Source organism: Nomia melanderi, chromosome 3 (assembly GCF_051020985.1).
Source record: "Nomia melanderi isolate GNS246 chromosome 3, iyNomMela1, whole genome shotgun sequence".
NCBI lineage: Eukaryota > Metazoa > Arthropoda > Insecta > Hymenoptera > Halictidae > Nomia > Nomia melanderi.
Window position 1 is genome coordinate 13,977,454 of NC_135001.1, and position 19,660 is coordinate 13,997,113.

At 34.2% G+C, this 19,660-nt stretch overlaps 1 protein-coding gene across 3 annotated transcripts in view; it reads left to right on the plus strand.

Moving 5' to 3' along the window:
* The window catches only part of mAChR-B (muscarinic acetylcholine receptor), a 71,659-nt gene that overhangs the window by 14,859 nt on the left and 37,140 nt on the right, over nt 1-19,660 (plus strand). For all 3 annotated transcript variants that reach the window (XM_076365690.1, XM_031990341.2, XM_031990343.2), the window contains one exon: nt 12,524-12,704. In XM_076365690.1, the coding sequence (XP_076221805.1) occupies nt 12,607-12,704 (98 nt within the window). In that variant the 5' untranslated portion in view covers nt 12,524-12,606. The remainder of the gene's footprint in view (nt 1-12,523; nt 12,705-19,660) is intronic.

Here is a 19,660-nt window from a genome sequence, read left to right on the forward strand (position 1 = left end):
GCATACCACGTATCTCTGTAAATCATGTGATAAATAAATTTTCGGGAAAACACTGGGAACTATTGGTGCCTTTGTGCTGTAATATCATACAATTCAGAAAAAGGCGATAATCTATGATTGTTGCTATCGCTGTTAATTAACGGAGCTTGCTAAAATATTGTGCCACGATTGACGCGCAGAGAATTAACTTCATACGGTGAAGAGAATATATTTGTCAGGGATTATCGCACAATGTGGGAACGTATCGGAGAATTATTGAAATGCATACATTGTATATCCGCATTCGACCTACGTTGAGCATTTCCACTACGACACCGATGTGAATGGCTATCAAAAATGATATTAACGACACGGATGAATAGAAATGAACTTGATAACAGCTATGAATGATTATCAAGTGAATCGCGTTATCGCACGATAAAAGATCCGAACCTGTTCCATTTACGGTTAGAAAGGTTGAAACGGATGCAGAGAGTCGCGCGATCATTTAATCGTTATAAATGGGCGTAGATTCGCAACGGCCTCGCATATCGTTCGGCAACGAAAACATCGAGTTAACCGTTTGCCCTATGACTTCTGTCACAACTATGCTTGATAAAGATGCTTTATCAATAATAGTTGATTAGAAAAAGAAAATACTTCGATGCGTATTCTATGTATACGTTTACTTCAGTGCTTAGTCATTGGTAATAGAAGAGTAATTTTTAATTCGTATTGAAAAAGGGTAAATAACATTTAGATTTGTCAAATTCAGTTGAAAGTTTTCGTCACGAGTCCGACACGATATCGTAGGGCAAGGGGTTAACACTAACCGTACCGACACTTTTCCTACCGAAATCAATTACATAACTGGCTACAAAAGAAAGGTAAACAGGTTAGATGAACAAATTTCTTTAAATGAACGTAGAAACAACAAAAAAGATAAAAATTAATACATTGATTAATTGGACAATATAGAAATTGATCTAAAGTTGAATTAACGAAAGAAAAGCATTCAATGATCGAAAGGATTTTAAAAATAAATAGTTTCATTTGAATACTCTAATAAATATATTAAAAAACTAAAACAAAATCTATTCTTACAATTTTTATAAGGATTACATATTAATTATACTAATTGCTCGGTAGTTTTAGTGTTAACACGTTAACTGCCATGACAGTCACTGCTTGAATTGTTGAAAATGACCTACGGTTTGGTCATTGTTTGGAAACAACTATGGAAAAGGTATTGATGTCGAACGAAAATATTTAGTAACATAAGATACTAGGTAACAGTGTAACGTAAGAACTATGATATTAAATTATTAATAATTATTTTTAGTACGATTCATCTTTGCTGCGATAAAGTAAGTAGGTAGTGTATAAAACATTGAAAATTCTCGAGCTAATCAACGTCTGAATACTATTATTAACCAGTCACGAATATACTCGTGTTTGCTCATACACTGGCTTAAACAATTCTTGAAGTACAAAATTGTTTACGTTTTGATTACAATGTTGTTTCCCGTGGTCGACGGTGTATATTCGAGTTTATGTCTACGCTAACATTTCCATTGGGATTCGGTAATTCGAATTTTACTCGCATTTTAATGGTTTAACAAGGACGTGCATTACCTAGCAGGTCAACAATGCATTAAGTTACATCGCTGTCGTGTTTGCCAGATTTTATAGATTACCGCATTTAACGCGGATCGAAATCCGATATCGCGCAGAACGGGCAACCGTGCCTGACCGCGCACGCGTGCGCATTCTTGAATTTCTGTCGAACGAATACCGCAGATGATAAACTGCGATGCGACACATCAAATGTAAATTGTAACAAATCGATGTTGGCTATTTTAAATTGCAAATAACAATCAATATCAAGCCTCTGTTCGTTTTGTCCAATGATAAACCTAGCGAGGATTAAGCTTTGATTCATTTTTTCGTTTGCCACCGTTTACGATTCTGAATATCGTAAACATTTGAATCTTTTGTGAGCAATTTCGGGTGACCAACGAATGAGTAACAATGCTCACGAAAGGACAATTGCCTTAATTTTTCTCGTTGTCGACGAAGAAAAAGATGAAATAGTTTGAAAAATCTACGGAATACGTATTTAATTCTTTCCCTAAGCATTAAGTCCAGCTTTTAAAAAATCAAGTAACTGGTTACAATAATTACAATTCTACATTATACCTTTATTTGTTTTTAAATTGTTTCTGTTTCACCTTTTAGCTACGGCGGAACTAGCCTCCAAGCTATACTTCTGCACGGCAAGGTTTAATCCGGTCTGCGTATTATAAATGTAGCACTGCGATAGAATAACTGCACTGATAGAATTTTCCACTGTGAAATTACGTTAGGTCATGCTATTATAGTGAACTATACGTGAATATGGAATAATGTAAACGGGAATATAAAAAACTAACAGACAACTATGTTTGATAACAATATAGAAAACTATATATTAACGACGCGCAACTAAAACGACACACAACTTGCTGCCACGAAGGCCAAGGCCACTTTTCCTCGATCATTAGGCTTCCCTCTTTTATGGTCCTCCGTCGACATTCATTCTCGCACTCGCACTTCTTAAAAATATCCTAAAACTATGCTGAAAATTCTATATACTACACTGCACAGTTTTCGATGGCAGAGAAAGAATTGAGCCGCTATAGTGGTATATTGTTCAAAAAGATGATACACGAAAGCCACTATAGTGGCGTATAGTAGCTAGAAAGTTAAATGGACTTAAGCCAGGTTTCAAAACAAACGATTCGAATACGCAATTTTCGCGAAACGAACGGGTCACGATTTTTCCTCGAAAACGCGGCGAATCTTCGATCATCGATTTGGCCACGCAGATGGGCAAATAATGGGATGCGCTAATTGCTGCTCGAAACAAGCCGATTGATTGATCGAAATAGTGGCGCGTCAATGATGCACACTTGTCGGAAGGTGTTCGCCTCGTCATCGATCAAGCACACCGTCAAAGTAAGGAGGAAAGAACGGGACGAGCAATCCTGATTAATCGCTGGGAATCTTATTAGAGTCGGCAGGAAGGGAAAAAGGCGTTAAACTAGGTTTATCGACGGTTTTTTTCTCTCCCCAGTCGTGAGAAAATATAATTGTGTAGTTATATATCGATCTTGATTCCAAACTGTAGCGACTTCCATCTCCGTCGACGAGGGATATTCAATCAGCTGACTGGAAGTGGCAACTTCCCCTTTACTAACAAAATGATGAACACTTTTTACCAGTCGTGTAAAACAAAATTCTGGTCGGCGATGTAAGAAAACTGCCCGGAAGAAATGACGGGAAAGCGGAGATCGATCATTTGAAGGGTATTTGTAGAAAATGTTGTCAAGTGGCTAACATCAAGTTTCTCAAGAATGAGAAATAAAATTATTGCTATTGATGGTAGTATTTAAAATTTCAAGACGTGACAATGTGTATTTTATTTAGAAGATTTCTTGAAAAAATGGTAGCGAGCGTGTTGAGATTCGCTGAGTATTAACCTGTTAATCGTTTTATCCATTTCTTTAGAGATTATTTTTTTATATGAGATTATAATAGCTGTAGGAATATAAATTGAATTATAATAGCTTACATTGAAGAATAAATCGCTTTAGATCGGTATAATCCTTTCTTAATTGCGGCTGTATGAATATTTGTGGTTGGAAATCGCCCAGTTGACAAGCTCAAGAGGGAATTTTTCATTCTGCAGTAAAATTTTTTAATTAATATTGCGCTCTATGGATCCTATTATCACAATTTTTGAAATATAAGGATCACTGATTATTATCATATTAATAATATGATTTACTCAGTCATATTAAAATTCTCAATTCTAATGTTTCATATTAGTTTGATGCTTATATTTGATATTACTTATGTACTTACTCATCTATAAGTACATATGTATAATATTCTACGATTCGAACAGCACTTCATACTCAAATATCGACCCCTCGATTACTATCCTGCTGCTCGACTTGGAACTTATGCCATCGATTATACCATTAACGGATTAGATATAGTACGATAATTGCTTCATCGAATATTGTTATATGTGTATCAGCTACTATTAGGTATAAAGGTATGCTTCATCGAAGAACGTGCTTTTTCCATTTATCGTGAAAAATCGATATCCAATTTACTATAGTAGTTACAATGCAGTAATAAACCTATGCGAAGAAATCATTTCCAAAAATAAAACGTAGAAGCAACGAACCTCTTGTCACAGAAAAATATGAAAAATGAATAGCAAATATTGATACGAGAACGTTGAATTCATCTAGGATTTTGCATACTTCGTCCTGTGTATCCTATTTACCGACGCAGATCATTCGACGAACGATTAATAGCTCGTTCATTAACAAATGAAAAACGTTCATTTGTTATTCAGGATTTATCACAATTGTATTTATAAACTGTTAATAAAGTAAACACAAGTTTTATGATAAATATAGTGATGGTTGTTTGGATACTCAAAACTTTGCGCAATGTGTTCCATAATGATATTTCTCGCTTCGAGAACGTGATCCCGTAGGAACGTGATTTAATTAACTCGACTCTCCGTAGATTCACGAGAAAAAGGATCTGGCCGAGAATTACGTCCTGATTTTTCACTTTCCGGAAAGTGCTCCGATTATTAAACTTACCGAGTCAACGACGATTTTCTTTTGATTCATGTAACCAACAACAATGGTAGTCATCCTCAACCGCCTACACAGTTTCCTTATTAAATCCGCTTCCGAAAAATTCTCGTCGTACCCCGTACCCTCCATTCTTTTCTTAATTAAAATATATTATCGCGATCCATTCGCATGGCCTCCATTTAATGCAATCCTTTAAAATATTCTGTCCTCCATCGCAGAAGTCGTTTTATACAGGCAAACTTCATTAACCTCTTGTCTCGCGATTTCTTTCGCAAATGCGCTCAGCAGAACTAGTTTATTGGTAATAATGCTGTATAAAGGGAAAGAACGCTGCTTGCATTGTGTTTGCTTGTTTTGTTATAATTGAGATTAGATTTAGATGATTTAGAAAATTGATAATAGAAAAACAGTATTGTGTTTCGATTAGAAGAAATTAACAATTTTTATATTTGTTGAATTGTAGCTCGAGATTCATTCTTAGAATCTTTGAGAAAGTAATTAATGGGTTCGGTTGTATATTTGATATTTTAACGGACCTATTGATAAAAAGAAACTATCAGTATCATAATATACAGTAGATTTTCAAATGTAGAGATACCATAAAGCGTCGGTTGTAATTTATAGAATACGTTTTAAATTAATTTTTATATTTCTCAAACTGTGATTTGATACTGATTCTCGGAATCCTTGAAAAAATAATTAATGTGCTCGGTTGTATATTCGATATTTCAACGGACTTATTAATGAAAAGAAATTCTCAGTATTGAAGTATAGAATAGATTTTTAATTACAGAGATACCATAAAGTTCCGCTTGTAATTTCCAAGATAAAATATTGTAGAACTTCAGCCGTGTGTATTTTCCCTCGGCCGAGAAAATAATTAAACCTCTGAATTGGATATCATTTTTTTACGCAGTCCCTCAGCGTTGAAAGTGCTGTTCACCGTATTCGCGTATACACGCGAGGAAATCGGGATTGCGTCGGCTATATGGAAACAAAGATCTCGGTTTCAGATTGTTCTGGTTCCGTGAAAGGGAAACAAAACAAAAAGAAAAAAAAACGCGAATGGACGAACTAAACCAGCGGAGAGGTGGAATTGTTTAGAGATTTCGAATCTTGTTTAAAGGATAATCTATGGCTGGCGTCTCGTCGTTCGAAAAATACCGAAAACGTGACCGTTGACTGATTCGTCGGACCGTTTACGAGTGGTACATTCGTTGCGACCAATTTGTCATGCGTGTGTATTTTCGAGAATTCAATAGCGTCGCTATCTATGTATAGGGAACAATCCACTTTCCGTTATCTTTTCGTGAAACAATTATCAGAGCACGTGCACTGGTCTACGAAAGTAGTTAACACGTTAAATGCCGTGTCGGTCATCGATGACCGACGCTTCTGAATTGTGTGAAAAAAATTACAATATGCAAGATGACTGTTATCGACTAAAAATATTTGGTAACATAAATACGTTAATAATAGTGTAATGTAAGAATTCTGATGCCAAATAATTAATAATTGTTCCTATTTATTATAAAATCATTTTACCTTAAATTTATACTGTTCGATCTCAATGGAGTTCCTATATAAATATACATACAGTATTCTCGTGATTACTATCCTAAAATTGGAACTGCAACCAGGCACAATCGTGTAGTGGTGTTGATTCCAAGTCAAGATAAGATCCGAACCGAGCACTCTGTCCTCTGTATGAAACCTCTGAATTTGTTAAACAATGTTAAACTTTTCTATTTTTCACTTTTATTGATTGAAATTTTTATGAATTGAATTGTAACGATTTTCTGATTAAAACGAGATCAAACACGATATATTTTGGAACATATATAATTGTTTAATAAATTACAATAATTTATTTTCTTGTAATAAATTGTGATTTAAAGTATGTCATGTTTGGTCTTGTTTTAATCAGGAGAATTTCACAAATGCGTTAATAAAAGTTTCGATTACAAGAAAACCCTTATAAAAAAGTTTTATCAGTGCATTCATATTATCTCATCCTGCAGATCGGGCCGAGTACTAATCGCGAGAATCCACATACCAGACGTTTGTTTTGGAAATGGATTAAGTCCGTTTTTCAAAACAATCAAGTTAATTGTATGCTGTGATAGTTATAATAGTACAATGTCTTTCTATTTTTAAATGGTGTTTTTCTTTTTAGATTTAAAACATTTTCAAAATAAACGTTTCGCGTATACCTTATGCATCGTGTATATAGAAATTTCAAAATATCCATTATCTATCGTATATCATATTTTAAATACTTGGACTAGTGTATGTCTACATTCTTGTAAAATTCTTGTACAATTTATTTTTGTATTAGGAACAATCAAAGAACATATATTTTCAAAGTTTGACTCAAGAAACAATCGATAATTGATTTTAAACTGAATACCATGTATCCAGGAATTTTAACGAAAGATAACGAATATGACGGAATAAAAGGAGCATACACATTCCTAAATCATTAAAAACCACAAGAAGAATAAATTGTGTGTATTAACAGTTATTATAATAAAATACGCAGCAACGAGTGTACCATTTCAATTTCCATGGTTGTCAGTGTGAACGTATATATATGGTCGTCGTTTAGAGGCAGATATTCGATTCTTCTGGTAACACTGCCTTAATATAAGGGTAAACGTGCTGCATAAATTCAGCTTCCGATAGAATGTTCGCAAGACCGATATTTAATTAAAAGGTATTTAGCGAACGTGGCGAGTTGTTGGTTTGCATAACAGTTTATTTGAAATGCAGCCGAGGATTCGCTGTCTGAAATGCAATTGAATCGGTTTGGCTCTAAAGCGTAGCTGATTTGATTTGCAATTAAAATATGACTGGGCTAACGAGTCTTTAGAAGGTGGACCTGCAAGAAATTCAAGATTCGGTGTCTACAATATTTAAAATCATGAAAACGAGCGTGCAAATTATTCTAATAAATCCTGTATTGAAGCTAGTCATTTTTCATATTTATTTGGATTCTCGACAATGGATGTATTCGGATTAATATGCAAACGCTTTTGTGAACGGTTACTCCCTTATAGGTACTTACATCGCGTATGCAGTATTGAAATTTTCTCGATAAATTAAAATTTCAATGCAGCTTTAATCGATATTAAAATATTGAAACATTGTGTCGACGCGTGTAGCATTGAAATCGTTGCCAGAAGAAATGAACTTTTGTTTAAAACCAGTCTTCGTGAATTATAACAACAACGCTGTTTCCGCGTTTTGCATTCGATTCTCGGGACAATGCGTCTCGAATTTGAATAGCGGCACGTGTCTGTTGTTTCACGGAAATTTTCAACGATTTTCGGAAACGAGGATCTTTAACGAAGATCACGGAGTTTCGAGAAAATTCCTCTTCGTTTTGGAAGTTCCATATATCAACCTAGCGTGGGACAGGTGAAGTTACACCCCCATTTCAAGAATTATGAGCAAGAGATGAGAGGTTCCGTCGCCTTTGGGAATACTTGGAATTTATAGGAAAGTTCGACAATCAATTGGCATTCAATCAGAGAACCATAATATACGCGTTCATAAATCGTTGTGTAGTAATCAATATTAGATTCAATAAAATAGGACCTTCGTTAAAATAGGCTTCTCGAGCTACGTTCGAGCAAACACGGTATCGTTCAGGGGATTTTATTTAATTTCCGGTGGTCGTGAATCGTGAAAACGAAAACTGTAATATTCAATCTTGAAAGATTAATCAAATCCCCGAAAAAATGAAAAATTCTTTAATTGAACATTTCCAAGCGGTACCATTGAAATCCGAAAATAAAGTGCAACTCCTATGCAATTAACTTTTACCTTCGCTGCCAGATACGCCTCGCACGATCTGTATTCTCCGCAAAATTGAAATGGATTACCGGTACGATATCCTTTCGCGTTAGACTTTCAGGGAGTTTCGAAATCACGTTCGCTGCTTCCGATCCGGCTAATTCACCTCCAGAAAGGCACGAATCTTTTTCGTGGCCTTAAGATCGCGAAAGTACCCGACATTCTTTGAAGTAATTTTTGGTTTAGCGACTAAAACATAGCTCGTTTGGACAGTCCATCGTGGATTTTCAGGAATACACGAATAAATTGGTATAATCTCGCGATGAAACGAAATTTATGAATACTAGTACGAATACGATTGAGCTAGTTAAAGTTTATGCTCTTTTGGAACGCTTTCTCGTTCATTGAATTGGCGAAGAGTGTTTTATAAAGTTCCGCCATTTCAATACGTGGAAATGTTTTTCAACTGGAAAAAAAGGTTTACATAAAGTTACGAATTTCCATGAAATATTGAATTTATATATTCCAATAATTAACTTTTAACAGACCAGAAGGAAAAGTAACGCAGAAACAGGTTAAATGTTACATATGAAAAATAGTTAAAGAGAACACTACTTACATATATTTTCGTTAATATTCCGTTAATATTATTATAATATTGCGTTTTATTATTGTAAAATGCAGAACCGACAAATAACAGTTATAGAACCAATATTTGAAGAACCGGAACCGGAGCCGATATATCGAATAACAATTATGTCTTTATTTTGGTTTTCCGTCATTGTTTCAGTCGGCACCAATATGTAACAGTTTCAGCCATTTTCGGAACCTCTGCAATCCCTGTTTCGGGGTTACGATCGCGAACGTGTTCTGCCCTCTTTGAAATTTTCGACACGTCGCACAGTGCCCAAAAATTCGATTATTCACGTAACGAAAATTGAAAGTTATCAATTTGTTGCCAAGTAGTCTCTGCTATACAAAAAGATTTTTATTTCACAAATTAATGAAAAATAACCACAAATTTAGCATGCTCAAATACTGTCCCACAGACATTCTGGGTTTCCGCGTATTTATATTTTTCCCTCGTATTCATTGTTAAATATATTTATAAAGATTTTTAACAATGAAGAATACTCTCCGAAGCATGTAGATCAGATTTCAAATAATTTTGTGTAAATGAATTCTGTTCCTCTATTTGTATAACGTTGGAATCGAAGTATGAAATGCTCCTGTATCCTGTAGTTAATATTAGCCTACAAAATGGAGAACCTTCGGGGACCTTATGATTTTCGCAGCGTTAGGGAGAAGGTCTTCCCTCCGCGTTCCATTTTCATTATCTCCCTTTCGTCTCGCATCGTCTACACGGAGAGGCACGACATGTGTCACGAAAGCTTGTTTAACCTTACCCCCGAAATGGTGTATGATCTGCAAGGATGTTAGGCGGGTGGGGGCGTAGGGGCAAAAAATACGTGCATCGCTCGCTTGCATCCGGACGACGAATGTGACACACGCGACGATAAGGCATGTGACCAGTGACGTCCACGATATTTCCTGTGTTCGGCTGACGCAAAATGGGGCACGAAATGTCGAAGGCCGAAAACCACCGAGAAAGGGATGAAAAACGACGATGAACGCGATAGAGCTGGCGACTCTGTGTCGTTTCATTGCTTTTAATTATTAGAGATTTTCAAGGAAAAAACCGGTTTCTGAGTGTTTCTTTTATAGACAGATTGATTTATAGAGTGTTCCGTTTAGTCGACAATGGGGGAGTGTCTCGTAAACTGAAAATGTGACGAAATTATTAAATACGCTGCACTGAATCATTAGTATTTGTAGAATTTGCATGGAGAAAAATTCAGATGAGATTGAAATTTTAGATAGTATTTTTTATATAAGAGAGGATTGTTTTAGTTACATAATATATCTCTACGACTTAAGTAACTATCGTATTATATTTGTATACGTTGTACATTTGTTTTGTTACAATAGAAATATATTTTTGAGCTTGAATGATGAACCTTGTTATTTGATGACTTATTTTATTTTATGACTGACATGTTAATCAACCTATGAAATCAAAATAATTGTACTTTCCCTTTTCATTTTGATGTTATTGTTAATGGTGGCTTCTGTTATTTTTGAAGCATTTTATAGTTGCATTAATAATCGAAAGTAATTGAGACAATCCCATGTTCCGATAGCGCATCAAAATATTGGTAAAATACCCATTGTTCAAAAGCTTGACGTATTATTCAATAAATATGAAATTTGTATGTGATATTCTTTTTTCTTGTGAAGCAAAAACTGTGGTTTCTGTAAAATGCGTTTCTCTCCAGAAACCCTGAGGCCAACTTTTCAATCAAATGAATCACCAATACAATCTGCACAAACCTAGCCTTACACTGTAAATTAATCATGGTACCTACACGTTTAACTTACAAATCTGATTTCTACTATTTTAACGAACAATAATAATTGTGTGATGTTATAACTTATTTATATGCATCTCCCATTTTATTTCACTCTGATACTGCAAACAGATGGAAATTCAAAATGGAGAGCCTCGAAACTAGTGTTCAACATGTAAATGTGTATTTATAATATAATTTGCATACTAATTCACTCTTCATGTTTGCGTTCATAAATAATGCATTTCCAGTTATGCATTCAATTACACTCTCCCAAGTATTCACATTTCTCAGTTGTACTCGTAAATGCTATTTTTTATTTATTAAATTTTCTACATATTCTGTGTTTCATTTTATAGCAAGATCATGAACTGTCTCTATTTGAAAATGCAATGTGGCGACACGAGGCAATAATTGAAAGTATATGGATAATAACAGTAAATACACAAGAAAAAGTAAAGTAAAGAAAATTTAATAAAATTACTTTCTACCATGCAAATTTGTGCCTGCGACAGGACAATAAATTAAAGCATTTGCGACGATGTGGCTGTACGATAAATCTTCTACGTTTCTTTCTGTCGACCTTTAATGATTTCACCGCCGCAAAAAAAGAAATTCACCATCGAGCACGAATATCCTGCATTAAATTGTGTCGAACGCGAACATGGCATCATGACTCATACAAGCAGCTTTATTAGGAATCACTGCTGTTGCCGGGGCTTCGCACAGTTCACAACACTTTCGTCATTCATAATATTAATGGAAAAGCAATTTCGTTAATTCCGTAATAGCTCGCCGTGCAATCGATATGTTATCAAAACTGATCCCTCACTCTCTTGGCATATTATTCCGTGATTGCGTACTTTTGATAGAGCTTAATAATTAAAATACGGATCATTTGGTTCGTCATTCGTATATTTGCAGAAACGCGGGGATAAATTCGTATGATCCATCGATGAAACGAAATTTATGAACACCAAGCACCAACCAGTCCAATCCAGCTAATTGATATTCATGCTACTTTCGAACGCTTTCTCGTTCACCGAGTTGCTGAAGCTGCGAGGGAACGATACTTCGAAAAGTTCCGCCATTTGAGCACGGAGAAATGTTTTTAAATCGGGGAAAAAACGTTTACACGAAGTTACGAATTTTCATTAAATATTTTATCTACGTGTTTCAATATAGTTATTATAGTTTGGTATACATTTCCACGAGTTCCGGTGGTAATAATCATCCGAAAAAAATGTCTGAGGTCGTTTTCCATAATATTTGTTAGCAAATTTGATTAAAAATACAAGACTTTATTGAACGATAAGCATTTTAATGAAAGCAATAGGAAACGTTGATTCAAATGAGATTTCATTAAAAGGGTAAAAGTTGATTCTATCAAAGAAAGAATATGTCAAGAATATATAATCAAATTTTTCATTTGAAATCTTCATTTCGATGAAATGCGGTCTACAAATTTTCCCAGCATTTGATTGATTGTAAAATGGACGTATTCGAATTCGATTTTGTGATTTCGATATTTTCAAATGACAATGATTCAGTTTACTTTTTCAATTTATTGTTTTATGCAGATTTGTACTCCTTTTTGGTTGAAGCATTAAGACACACTGTATATCTCGTTGAATAATACTCTGTTATAAACGTGTATTACTGCACTTTTTCCAGAATGTTCGGAACATGACTAAGCATTAAGGGGAAGGTGTCAGTGACTCTGTTAGTTACTGCCACCGCAGACTTCGCCTGAAGGAATGGAGCTGAATGTGACAGATATTAGCCTGAACGGCACCGACACCAATCGAACTTCATCGCCAGTCTACATCATTAGTACGCATTACATGATGCAATGGTGAGTACACGAATCTATAACGTGACAAATAGAATCTTTAATTTTCAAAATTGCTAATTAACCTTTTCAAACTTTATCATAATCATTCTATTCTCAGCTGTAGAAACGACTGTCTGAACATTCGACAATGAACTGCGAATCATAACCACAGAATCGAACATTTTCAGATGTATATCAATTATAAATAACAGTGTACATTTTTATGATATTGTTAACAAATTTCGTCAAGGACTGGAGAGAATTAAATACTTCCTTTGGGTGTTCCAATTTAAAACTTTTTGCTTTTATTAAAGAAACAAGTACATTTATTGTTATATTAATATTTTCTATAAAAGATGAACGCTATTAATATTAAATTTACCGTTATCATTATTGAAAGTATTTTCTATATTCGATAAGTGAATAATTAACAACTAATTAATTACTAATAAAATGGTTATTTATAAATGAAAGATTAGTAGTTACTTTAGTATTATTACTATGAATCACAATGTATGTGATTCAGTTGTAAAAAAATGGTTTGTTTGAAGGTATCCTTAGAGAATGATTACCGTACCACGTAATTGTTTACAATTATTCAGTTCAGTTAAAGCAAGGTAACTGCCCGCATGTAATGGGTCACCCGCAGGTACACTGAACAACCCTTATTGAAGGGTATGGAAATGCCGCTTGTTGCTCTCAAACGGGCCGACACGTTGCAAAGTACACAAATCTAGAATATATAAAATCAAAGTTAAAGCTATCTCACTCTGATGCTTCACTTACAGAAAATTCGAATTCAAAAATTGACGATGATATTATATTTTATTATATTCTATCGAATACCATAGTAACAGATATTACAGAAAATATATCTTGAACCAAAGAATTCTATTTGAAATTCTCAGTTTCATGAAACGATCTCGCTTCATATTACCAATAATTGACAATCATGTCTTTCGACTATAAAATCCAATAATTGTGACAAACTGCAGATAAATTTCACGGTACAATATTTTTCCTTATGAAGTTTACAATTTCTAAGGAACATTATTGATTTTATGATATTAAAGAAGCGTGATTCCATAAAGAAAAGGCTTTGTTCCTTTGCTTCCCATTTAATTACATCGTGCAGCATCCCCGTATCGACTTCAGTTACGCATTGATTAACAAATAATTGAATTTGTTTGTACCGCTTTTTACAAGGAATGAGTTACTTCCATATCGGAAGAATAATTGCGTTTTTTTTCGACGACGGCCGATGCATAATGGAATCAATCCATTAAGTGGAATACTTTAAAGTACTCAATATCGGTTCAAACCACTTCCCGGTAACATTTATGATTCCATTTAAGTGATTTCAATTACATCGACCATCCTGCACTTTCGTTACCATTGTTTCTAAATATTAATTAGCATATTTCTTTGGATTTCTTTGTTTCCATCAGTTTTCCATTTATTCGTCTTTCTCATACTGTGTACAGGGTGTGCAATATGAAACAGAACACTAAAATACCTTATTAATACTATTGATAGTACAGAAAAGAGTCTCACATTATGATCAGATTGATCTCAAGAGACAAAGATGATGATTTTTTACGTATATTATTTTATTCGGTTCATTTTAAGGTTTCTTTGTGTATTTTTATCGGATCATCAAATTAATAATGCGATACCCGTACACATTGTTTATTTTTAAACACTGCGATAAACTAAACTTTGTTTGATCTAAAATATATTCTCTTGCATTATCTATGGATTGTCTATCTACATATCATAATTAAATTCGAGAAAGTTTTAGTACTCTTAATTTTCAAAAATAAGTAAGAGTTAAAAAAACTACATTATTTATGGGATAACCAAATAGACAAAGTTGAATACCTTTTTTAGAAGATGGTATATTATGCATTATTCAAAGCTGGAAGAAATTAAACTGATTTTCATTCGTGATGAATGGCTACTGTGTCTCAAAGAAACAGACTGCAGGATCCTACATTGTTACAGCTCATCGCTATTTGATCAAATGTTCAAATATCATTTGTACGGAGAACGACCTACCACGACGGAAAGTATAACCGTATAATTAGATTTTATGCTGACATTAAACCCGAAACTATTGAAAGAGCTACATATGTTATCAGCCATTGTTCGTTTTAAGGTGCAGATATACTACCAAGATATTTGCGACATTTCTTTTTATACCAATTTCCAAAAGTGTTTAGACTTCGATTTTATTTTATTTTATTTTATTATTAATAATACAACTGAATTGAATTTGCTAGCTGCAATTAGATAATAATTAGATGCATTTACATACATTATGAAAGTTGGTATCAGAAGAAAAATTTGCAAATTACTTGTTCTTCTATCTGCATCTTTAAAGCATGAGTGATCGTGTGAAGCATTTGCTGCAATAACAAACATGTTAATTTGCACAATAATGTTAATAATAACGTGAAATAGAAAAAGGTTTTAACATATTAAAAGAAAAGCTAAAAAAACAGCATTTATAAAAAACTCTTGTTCTATTTCTGTACACAAAAGACTTTTAGTTTACCGTTGGATAATTAAGTGATCTATTTTGCGAGGTACCTACACTCTGTACATATATATGATTAATGTCTTCTCGAGGCTATTATGAACAACATTATATTCTGTACAGAGATAGAAAGAAATTATTCTTGCTGTTTCTTCGACAGTTTTAAATTACTTTCTCTAACTTATACACCCTGCTCGTACAAACGTATTCCGAGACTTTCAACATATTTCAAGGATCTCCTATTTGAATTTCAATGAATACCAGTGAACAATTATGCTTATATTTCAGAAGATTTTATTGTCATTGATTGATGCTTTTCACGAGAAACATAATTTACGCGTGTATGCTTTTACATAAATATTGTTGTTCCTATTAGAAATAGGACAAAATACTGTTCCTTTACAATTGAATTTTCAAAAATATTATTTTTTAATTATCAAGCATTTCACAGTTTCATTTCCTATTTGATGGAATAAATTTGTATATTTTCATCAATATTTTTCTTTTACCGAATTTACCATTTATGTGGAATCTGTAAGTGTAACATTTGGATACATGTAAAACGTAATGTGTGTAAAACTAATATGATTTTATGGGGTGTTCGAACATTCGAGAGCGTGACTTATGTCGTACGCTTGTACGATCAACATTCCGTAACGTTAATATTCGTCATCACTATAATCAACTATGGTATAGAACTTCTCACGTCGGGTTGAAGTGGCATGTATTTATGGAGCAATCAACCTCGGTGAATTACTTGGCTTGCTATATAGCAAATAAGCAGGTACTACACGGAACACGGGAAATTTTCGAACAGTTCCACGTACGAATACAAACGTTACGAAATAATTCAGCTAATTATGCGAAATAGTCATTGGTTAAAATTATATTACGTAGAACAGGTTTATAATTAACGTAATTCTCTTGAAAATAAATGCTCAACATGAACATTCCGCCGAATTGGTGAAATTCAATCGTACTGAATGGAAAAGGAACGGTTTTCCTTTTACGTTAAAATACGTGCTTTGTGAATAATTAAGAGTATTCAAAACAATTTCAAATATTTTACTTAATTAACGTTCAAATTATGAGATAGAGTTTTAATCGTAATAATGGCTTTATATGCGACCAGTTTTCTTGGAGTCCGTGAAATGATTCTGAAATTATTGAAAAATCATAATATCAGCTGTGTTCCCTCTGGTATTTTGATATTTCCGAGTCCCTGTTCAAAATACACCAAGGCTGAAGGAAATGAACCTTCAGGAGGACCAAAACTAAGACAAAAATTTCCAGGGTGGCTTGTTCCTCGTCGAGACAGCATTGTTCTTCTAGCTGCGCTTAATGAGTACCGCTATACACGCTGTAAATAGATGCTCGTGTGTGTCTCGTAAACTGTTAAAGGAAATAGTGCTAAAATAGTGCTCTTCTGAAAATAGGCTTATGCATATGGCGCGCGACTCAAAAGGAAAACGGCTATAACTTATTATAACAAGTAATTTACTATTATAAGCAACAAGATTATACAAAAAGGTACATTATAAATACTTTTAACAAACATTTGAAATGTGATATAGCATCATTTGCAAAGATCTGTAATCCCCAACTGACTTACCAACTTTGCCCATAGTTAATTTTATAATCATTATCAGAAGAAAACTGATTAAACTTAGACAATAATTTTAAGTAAAAATTTTAATAGCTGTCTTCTGACACTTTCGTTAAAAATACCGATGTTCAACAGAAAATCTTCAATGAAATCAATTAAACGAGAGTTGTTCGTTCGGCGGTTATAATCAATTCCATCGTAAGTTTCCTTACGAATGTCCTTGCCTTCCGCTGCACATTTGCGTACGCTGGGTCACAATTAAGGAGAAACAAGTATGAGCAACCATGTTCGAGACAGGAAGGTTTTTCAAGAAAGTACAGTTACGCAGGGAAAAGGCGTACAAGGGAGCGAGCATCCTGCAAAACCAATCTGGGGAAAATTGCACCCTTGACCCAGCCATGTTAATTCCCGTATCCCCCGTCTCGGTGAAGTATATAGGTGAGTAGGTGAGTTTCGGTTGATGGGGCTAGTTGTTCGAATACGCGAGTACCTACACGCTCGTGCTGGTTTCATTATTTCACAAAAAAGAAAAGCCGATGTCGTGCGGAAGGATTGGAACACGCGAACCGCGTTAGAGTGTTGATCGACTCTTTGGGCACGCGATACCAACGAAAGGTCTTGAATTTCTTCATCTGTTCGCCGGTAAAATAAACAAACGAATATGCGTGTGTAGTGCGCGAAACGGTTGCTACTATTAATTCCTTGGCCTATGATTTCATCGACAGCTGGACTTGTTGGATCTAGTTTCTCGTTAACGATTCACTGGAAAAAGGGAAACAATTTAAAAGTTCTTTTAGAAAACATTCTGAGTAGTAAAATTGGAGAATTTTGTTTCCTTATTAGTCTAAAAAACATTCTGAATAGTACAATTAGAACATTCTTTTTTCTTTTATATACCTGTAGTATATAATTTACATTTATTGCAATTTTCCTGTATATGAGTAGTCGCTATAAAAAGTTTGTTGCAAAGATTAACAGTTGATAATAGGAAAACAATGCTTCATTTTAACAAGGAAGAATGGGATAATATTTATATTTATTAACTCTTTGTGTTCGATTGCGTTTTTTTCAACGTAGCAAAATTGTGAAATTAAAAATTTAATATTAAATTTTGTGTAATGTGTCAGCGTATGAAACGTTGAAATAGTTTTGACCACAAGCTTTTTCTTCGTGATTAAAGATTGAATTGTTAGGTTGTAAGAAATTTCACGCCAGAATATATTAATGTTAGAACACATCAACGCAGAGCGAAATGAAATTAAAGGGAGATAATTGTTTGACAAAGCTACTAATTTTTCGAAATGTGAACCGTGTGTGAGCGGCAAAGGCAGCGATTTAATTAACAAATTTGCTGAACGAAATTAAATACTCGAACCGTTCTATTGGCTCTCCATTTCCAATATAGCGAGTGTGCCTCGTGTACATGTAGCACACTGCGTACAGATTGATTTTTAAGTCAATCGGTTTTTATATCGATATTGCTATGACCCAGTTTGTTATTCTCACAACATAAAACGATATCTACGAAATATTTAGTCCTTAAAATTTGTAATAATCGATCATTTGACTGGGCGACAATGTGACTTTTTCTATATATGGAACATTGTTGTAAAGGAACTACCTACAAATAAACTTCAATTATTCAAAATTCAAATTCAGAATTTTGAAAAATTTTATTTTCCAATTTTATAGACGCGAATGGACAATGTATTTTTCATTGAAACTTTGTTTTGTTATCTTTTACCATTTTCAAAACAATTCTCGGGGAAAAGAAGATTGCATTTTTTTCAGGGGTGGTTTCACTTCTTCAAAGTGAAATTCGGCAAGAAAAGAAATTGTAATGGCTTAGCTTACTCTACTTCTACACAAAGTTTCATAATTTTTGGAATTTTCGGGTTCGATACCTTTCCTTGTCAGTTACAGTAGAATTTGTCGATAATCGAACCGACTCGTTATAAGGCAGCAAAAAATTAGTTTTGATCGATTTAGTCGAATTCAAATCGAACAGCGGATAATAGAGCCATTATCTTACTCCTTTCATAGTAAAACCTTTTCACCATCAAATTCAGGTCAGCTGACAGAATGGCGCAGGACCTCTCGTTCTTATCATATACAAGTGACGCAATCGAACACGGGTATTTGAGCATTACCATTTTATATACATCGTATCGTCTGGTATCACTGCGTCATTTCTTTCATGGGTTATTGAAATTCGATAGAACGAAATGGCTGGTAATCTACAATGCGAATAATTTTCCAACGTTTCGCGCAAACGTGCATACGTGTGCCCTCCGTATTCCTGCGAGTCACATCGCGCCGAGCCGCTCCGTGTCGCCGTTCGTGAATTTAAAATTCACCCGTTTCGAAACCTTATATTATTAAATAAATATTTATGATAAAATCATAATGCATGCCGCACGCATAAAAACTGGCACATTTAACCTAGATTTCCACATCCAGGTTAATTATTTCTCAATAATTAGTATACTTGAACGCGTTGCACACGGCTGACTCTCTGTAAAGTATACTGCCTATTCCTTTTACCTTTATTTACCGTGCCGTTCCACGGTAAATACATCTTCCGTCGCGAAGAATGGATTTAGTAATTGTACTAATTAAATTTATTATCGCAACGATTTATTTACTTCGACGTGATCTTCGTGTAGAAGCAACAACGTTATTTCAGTTTCATTTATCTCATTGGCCAAAATATTAAAATATTCAGATTGAATGTAAAACATTGATATCTGTAACAAGCGTTCCATTTAAAGTTAATAGGAAATGAATGGTACAATAGTAATAATAAGAGAATCAGCGGCGTGAATTTCGAGC